Source organism: Serinus canaria, chromosome 1A (genome assembly GCF_022539315.1).
Source record: "Serinus canaria isolate serCan28SL12 chromosome 1A, serCan2020, whole genome shotgun sequence".
Lineage (NCBI taxonomy): Eukaryota > Metazoa > Chordata > Aves > Passeriformes > Fringillidae > Serinus > Serinus canaria.
In genome coordinates, this window is record NC_066314.1 from 24,150,715 (window position 1) to 24,158,471 (window position 7,757).

Consider the following 7,757-nt stretch of genomic DNA (forward strand, 5'->3'; position numbering starts at 1 on the left):
CTTAAACAACTTTGACAGACACTGTATGAGCAGGAAAAAAAAATTCTGATCTGTAACAAAGAGCAGTATGCCACAAATCACTTTATACTTGTTTTTAAAATGTCTATTAAAATTGATGGCAACTGTGACCCTGGGGTTTTTTAATATGTGCTTTGATTTGGGCAAAGTTGACTGGAATTAAGAACTCTGGGTACAGAAGTCCATTTTTGCACAGAAAGAAGGATGCCAAAAAGCAGCTGCATCCAAGAAAAATATTTGGAGGAGGATCTGGACAGGCAGATGAATAAATCAAGGAGCTGCAGAAGCCCAATAGTAGAAAACTCCCAGGAATTTATTTGATTGCGGTATCTTCTACTAAATATCAGATAGCTCAGAATTTAAATATTTAAGACACGGCTACATAGTGTACCTTCAAAAGGCTAACAGCTATCAAAGATAGCTCAGCTGGACAGAAAACAAGTGTTGTTTATTCATGAAGTCCAGCATTACACTAGCGAAGTTTGAATGAAGCTGACACACACACAGTAACACAATCTGTAAACCTCCAATACAACACTATCCATCATCCAGAACTGCAGAGGCATTTTCACAATACTCCATGTATTTTGTTTTGACATCAGCACTCTTACCCAGTTGCGCTCTCTAACATTAGGTTTTGAGAAGGTTTTGAAACCTACACATTCATTTTTAGGAGCTCTAGTCATGCAGCAAAGTCATGCCTTTTTTCTGCTTTTAAAAGCTGCAGCTAGACAACCTCAGACTAAAAACAAGGCACAAATAAAGAGTTAGGCAGACTTAAAAAACAACAAAAAATTCCCCAACAAAACCAGAAACACATAGACCAGCAGTACTGGAGTACAGTTAGATCTGGTGTATTCTGGAAATGTCATGACAGAAACCTCCTAACTCCTTTAACCTGTTCATTTGATCAAGTTTGAGATGCTAGGTAACAGGTGTGACATGCTTTCATCTAAAGAGCTCTGCTCTTCCTGAAGGTCTAAAAGAACCCCACCAACTTTGGTCATCAGCAAAAACTATATATATGGGGGGTTTGTACATATGTATCCCTATAAAAAACCATGTGTGCGTATATATATATATATATATATATATAAATATAAATATATTTAAAACCAATACACATAAGTATTAGTTACATATAAATAAAACATGCATATCTAGATTGCAAAATACAATTTTAAAACATACTACATTATAGATGCTTACATCTACACCCTCATAACTGTAAACTTTGTATCTGCTAGGAAGAAGACAGTAATTTGCATGATGTGTTCAGTACACTTTCTTGAAGTAAAAAAAAAAGTATTTTTTAAGCAACTTTTACCAATAAAATTTCTTTTAAAATTGCTACTCACCATTACTACTACTTACTTAGAGAAAAATAGAAACATTTCTTTCTTTTTTTCCAGGTACAACTTCAGAATCAGATCTTTGTTACTTTTATGACAGAATACTGTAACTCAAGGTTAGTTAATTTTCCCCCTTGCTGCAAAATACTTGGTTTATAATTATACCCTATCGAAGAAACTTTCATCTGATCTTAAGTCATGCAATCCTGCATTCAAAGAATTTCTTGACTTGCTATTCAGGCATTTTGTGATATTTTATAGTCAGACACCTGGGGAGTACTTTTGCCATGGGAAAAAAAAGAGTAAGAGTCAAAAAGTTCAGTTCAGCTGTGCTGTATTTGCCAAGCTGCTACCCAGGGATGCAACAAAAAAAAAAATCTAGAGGTGTAGATTCAGACAGGTGCTCCAAAAAATTATTCTTTTTTTTTTTTTTAACTTTGCTGGGGGAAAAAACCCTCAGACCCCACCGCATATGCAGGAAGCAGTTACTTAGCTTGTGAACAAAACTGAAGTAGTTTTCTCTCATATCTATATAAATGTTTTCATTCTTCCACTTTCAGGCAAAACTCACCCCTGAATAAAAGTACATTTCCTTGATCTTACTGTACATATGAAACAGCAAAAACGATCTACTATAATGGGTTTCCATAGCAGTAACACCAAAACAAACAGTGACCTCAACAGGAAGTACAGCCTAGCAGACATGACTAAATCATGCTTTGCAAAACAGAAAAGTTGACTTTGCTCCTATACATACTTTATTCACCATTCATTTATCAAAGATCATTACAGTTGTTGACTTAGCAATGTCTAAAACACTCAGTGTTTGGTTTTCCAATTGTAACAGAACAAACTAAGTCTCACACCACTGAAAAATAACCACACACAAATTCCACATTAGAGAAGTTGCGCCTCTTCTCCCCAAACCGCCTGCCCCTTCTCCACTGCAAGCAAAGTTCTTTTTATAAAGCAAGTATTATACTGTGAAAGTTTATACAGAACAGACTCAGTGCCAGATTCTTATTTTCTCTAGTGAAGCATGAGACTGTGCTGCCAGCACAGCTGAAAAGCAGGACCGTGACCTACTGATTCATTTTACCAAGTTCACAGAGGTGGCAGACAGGGCAGGAATCCAGGCTGTTAGAACAAAGTTCTGTTAGAGTATTCAACACAAAGCATTAAATCTTTATGTTCCCTATAGCCTCAAAGCAAGGTTTGAGAACACAGCATATATTGTATTTGGGAGAAACAGTGGTCTGTTTTTTACACAAGTACTTTTCAAGCTGGAGCTCCTGTTCTTACCCTTCATCTCTGTGGTGCAATCGTTTTATACAAACACTATCTTCATGATCCTCAAATGCAAGAGCAAAGCTAATTCCCCCTGAGAAAAAGGAGAAAACTGTACAGTTCCCCCTAAATTCAAAAGGAAAATTTTAACAGATCAGGAAAAGTCTTAGACTTAGTATTCAAGGCAGCCAAAAAGACACTACTCACTGCCTAGATGTTTGCCAGTTACTTAATAGCTCTAAAATGCATGGGGAACTGACTACAAAATTAATGTCACCACACATTTGCATATGTTCTGCATATATATTGCTCAGTGCAGAAAGTTCATGCTGAAAGTTCTGTTTCTGATAGGCTGTGGCTGTCCAGAGCCCAGGATTCAGCCCAAGAGAGACTTCTGGCTTCACAGTAGTACTGGTTCGTCTGGCCACTTAAGACAGCAAGATGAGTTTTACAACACATGAAAGAAACACAACAGAAGCTAAATTAAAAGTCTGAGCCAAAGTAACTGTGCCCTTAAGATTCCTACAGAAGGGTAAGTTAAACAGGACTGCTGCTTTTCTGTCATGAGACAAAGTATATAAGGCATCCACTGTCCACTGCTGAAAGGATGGGTTAGAAATTGTGGCAGGTGGGGCAGCAGTACTTCCTGCAGAAGAACATGTACATTGTTGGAGTCCTAGTGGTCTTGTACTGGAGGGAAGCGATTCCGATCAGACAGACTGTGACAGAACTGCTACATTTGGAGGGAAAAAACCCACCAAACCGAATAACAGCAATGAAAACAGACTTTCTGAGAGTTTTTTTCTTCACACAAACCCAGACATGTAGATACAAATCTATGTAGCAGCTCTCCAAAGAGACAATACAGAAGCTCAAAAATGGACTCATGGATTACTGACACTTAGAGAAATCTTAGGAATGTCACCTTGAAAACTTCATCTATCAGGTTTCCCAGAAGCAGAAAACATTCCATTATATTACCCTGTACAGTTATAAATTAGCAGTTGTGGGTAGGGGAAGAAGCTTTTCTACAGCACCAGCAGAGTGTCTGAGCCTCCACACCACATGCTGCTCCAAGGCATTAATTTCCTTCTGCTCTGCTGAACACCAGGGCTACAGAATAGCCAACATCTAAACTAAGAGTTCAAAAATGCAATGGAATTACTTATCTGGGGACAACATGACAATTCCTGCTTTCTTCTGCCCAGTGCTTTAGGAAATTCCTGCTCAACAGGCAGATTAGCCACTCACCACTCCATAATATTTACCAGGTTATTTGCCAGGCAACAAATACCTACAAGTCACTACAAAATAAAAGGTTACATAAAGTACATTTTGTAAGAGAACTCAAGCTATTTTGCTCCAGGGTGCAAGATAAAGGTGAGAACCATGGCAAGTGGTAAAGCAACCCATTGCTGCTGATGGACTAAAAATCTGACACAGGAATCTCCATCTCAGGACAAGTTTCTTCTAAAAGCCAAGTAGCTCACCGGTTCTGATAATCTTGACTGGACACTTCTCAGAATGTTCTTCCACCTTTCAAGAAAGAAGGAAGTTGGCAAAAAAGAGAGAAGCAAAAAGATAATAAAACAAACAGGTTGAGAACTGGAATTAAAGGACAGAAAAGGAAGACACACAGTTATTCCAGAGTTGACACGAAACTGTTATTCTATTCAGGGTACAAAATTTAAGACGTTTTGATCGAATAAATTTTAGTAGTCAAAAAAGAAGAATTTTGTACTGAACTCACTGGTACCTAGTAAAGCTTCCCCGTTCTCCCTGTAGGGACTTTCAGAGAGCCTCTTCTGTTCTCTTGGAAAATGAGCTTCATCCAAGTTACAAAGAGAAAGAAGATGAGATGATGTGAGCAAGAGATGAGAGACAGCGCAATAACAGACACACTTTTCTGAGTGTACACGTAGTAGAAACAGAGAAAATGTGATGGTTTTCAAATTATAGACATCTCTGCATACTAAAACTAAAGCGGTGCAGAATAGAAATACTACTTTCATAAAACAGGGCTTTGCTGGTTTCTTTTGTAGCACTTGCTTTTGTGTCTCTTTCAGCAGGTTCAGAAAAAGTCTTCAGGAGTCTTCAAAGTTGATGAAGAAGAGAAGTAAAAGATAAGCAAGAAAAATTTAGCAAAATAGTCAAATAAATTTAAAACACACACAACTACCCAATAATTACAGAGTAATTTCAAGCAGATGATCAGCAACACTCAAACCAAGACTCCATTATCAGCAGAATTTTATCAGTCATTTCACACCCCATATCTATTTTCTCTTTAGATAAATAAGTTCTGAATTAGATGCTGTGTCTTCCATAAATATGCGTCTTTCACCTCCTGGAGCTCAAAAAGCTTCCAGCAAACAAGCTCTGTGATGCCATCAAATTTAAGTTTTAAATTTCGCTTACAACACAAGGAAATCTACTCAAGAAGATTATTTATATTGCATTCAAGGAGTCACAGGTGGGGAACAACCCTGTGCACACAACCAGCTTCTAAAGACAGCAACAGTACTTAGCTACACCCATCTATACGCTGATGGCCTAATGACCAGGGGTTGAGATAGGCAGTTCCTCCAAAGCAGGATCCTCACCCAAGTGACACTATCACACGGTGACACCACTTGAAGCAAGCTGTAACTCAAGGCCATCCATTCCTATGATTCAGCCCTAACAGGTAGCCTTCCACACGACATAACTACTTCCATCCACAGGTCAGTTTCTAGCCTGCAAGCTGGAAAAGCACACAGATATACAAAAGTGCATATATGTATTTTAAAACTAGTTGCTACCTTTAAATAAAACTATTCAGGAATAAACCCCCCACACATTCATACAACATGTATTTCAAAAGACTACTTTCCACATATCAATGAAGGTTATGTATAGACTTAACCCATGTTCACTTATAAAGGTCTTTTTCCCTTTATCAAATAGTATCAAAACAGATACTACAGATAAGTTTTTAATTTTTAAAAAGTCAGTGCTTTAGCACTACATTTAATTTGTGAAAGAACTAGAGGCAAAGCTTATAAGAGTATCCCACGTGACATCAGTTTTACATAAAAAGTTTTAAATGGTTAGTTTTGGAAAGAGATTCAATACAATTGGATTACCTATGGCTTTCTTTTACTTACCTTTTGTTTCTTGCCAGTTTGACTCAACTAACTAGTCAATATACCTTTAAAATAAAGAAAAATCAAGCCCAGGCTTCTCGCTCAAGGAGGTGATCCCTAGGACCGCTGATAACACACTTGTGAAGAGTCAGTCACATCACAGGTCTGCAATCAATCACTGACATAACCACAAACAGCGACTTGGCTGCTTGTAATTTAAGTTTCATACTACATACACAGCGCACGTACATGAAAACAACTATCAGATCTCGGGGGTTTATTGGGGAGACCGAACACACGTTTGACTTGCATGACAGAACAGCAGTACGTCCCACCTGGGGCACGAACTGCGGCGACTCCCTAGGGCCGGCAGCAGCGAGGCAGCCCAGCTGGGCGCGCACCGGGGCTCCCCGGCAGACGGCTCTCCTGCCACGGGGCCCGGGCGGTAAGCGCGGGGCGCCGGGAAGGGCTGATCCCGGCACCCGAGGGGAGACCCCGGGGCAGTCCCCGCGGGGGCTGCAGCGCCAAGGCGGGTGCGCCGCTCCCCAGAGAGCGGACAGCGGCGTGCGCGGCAGATATCCCGGCGGGCAGCCCCGCTTACCTTCTTCACTTTATTCTCCAGGGTCATGACGGCGACTCCGGCTGTGAGGCAGCTCCCACGGAGGAGTCTCCGCTCGCGCGCTCCGCGACGCTCAAACTTCCGCTGCCCTGCGGCAGTGGCTGCAGCCGAACAAAGGCTGCGCGGCAGCCAATCCCCGCCGGCCGCCGCCGGCCCGGCAGCCAATCGCCGCCGCCCCGCCCGGCCCCACCGGGCCCCGCCCGGCTCGGCCCGGCCCGGCCGTGAGTCAGCCCCGGTGCGGCGGGAGGTGACGGCGGGGCGCTGCCCGTGCAGGCTCTCGCCTTCGGGTACAGACCCGTACAAATGCGGAACCTCCCGAAGCATGAGAAGGGAGGAAATCTTGGGCTATAATGCAAGTGTACCCTTGAGGCCAGGAGGGCCAGTGGTAACCTGGGGTGCATCGGGAGGACTTTGGCCAGCAGGTGGTCCTGGCCCTCTCCTCGGCCCTTGTGAGGCGACATCTGGAGCTCTGGGTTGAGTTCTGGGCTCCTCAGCACAGGAGACAAAGAGCTACTGGAGAGGGTCCAGTGAGGGCCACAAAGATCATTTGGGGTCTGGAGCATCTTTTTTATGAGGAGAGACTGCAGCAGCTGGGCCGGTTTAGTCTAGAGACCACTGAGAGGGGATCACATTAATGCACATAAATATCTCAAAGGCGGCTGTCAGCTGGATCGTGCCAGGCTCTTCTCAGTGGTTCCCAGCGACAGAATGACGAGCAACGGCTAGAAACTAAAGCACAAAATGTTTCACCTCAGCGTAAGGAAGAACTTTTTCACTTTGAGGATGACAGAGCCCTGGAACAGGCAGCCCAGGAGTCTCCCTCACTGGACACATTCCACCTGGCCACGTTCCTGTGCCACTTTCTCTCCATGACCCAGCCTTGTCAGGGAAATTGGGCTAGATGATCTCAGAGGTCCCAACCAACCCCGACAATTCTGTGGTTTATTGACTTGAGGAGGAGCAGGAGCCGGCAGCGGGCAAGGTTCGACCGTGCCCCGCCTGGCCGAGACTGCTCCGGAATTCCCAGCGACTTCCTGAGCAGAGCCGTGCCCGCAAGGGCTGGGTCCCAGGCTCCACCTACCTGCCTGCCGGAAACAAAGTTAGACTCTGATCCCAGTCTTCCAACACGTACCCGTGTGTTCAGTCGTGGAATACCACTAAGATAAATTGTATTTTACCCGTAATGTATACGTAATGCAAAATGACAAAAAATTGAAGCGTTTGCGAGACTGAATACTTCCATAAATATTTTAATGTTTCACATTTCTTTTATCTTTGGAAAAAGTAGCAAGCATTCATACGGACTTTATAGATACCCTAGGAAGGGATGGTGAAAAATTTGGTAGTTTTTTCATT

At 42.5% G+C, this 7,757-nt stretch overlaps 1 protein-coding gene across 1 annotated transcript in view; it reads right to left on the reverse strand.

Moving 5' to 3' along the window:
• Positions 1 to 6,526, reverse strand: part of TES (testin LIM domain protein) — a 29,776-nt gene extending 23,250 nt beyond the window's left edge. Inside the window, exon 1 of the mRNA XM_009086771.4 lies at positions 6,384 to 6,526. Within this exon, the coding sequence (XP_009085019.2) occupies positions 6,384 to 6,410 (27 nt within the window). The 5' untranslated portion in view covers positions 6,411 to 6,526. The remainder of the gene's footprint in view (positions 1 to 6,383) is intronic.
• Positions 6,527 to 7,757: the final 1,231 nt, after the last annotated feature.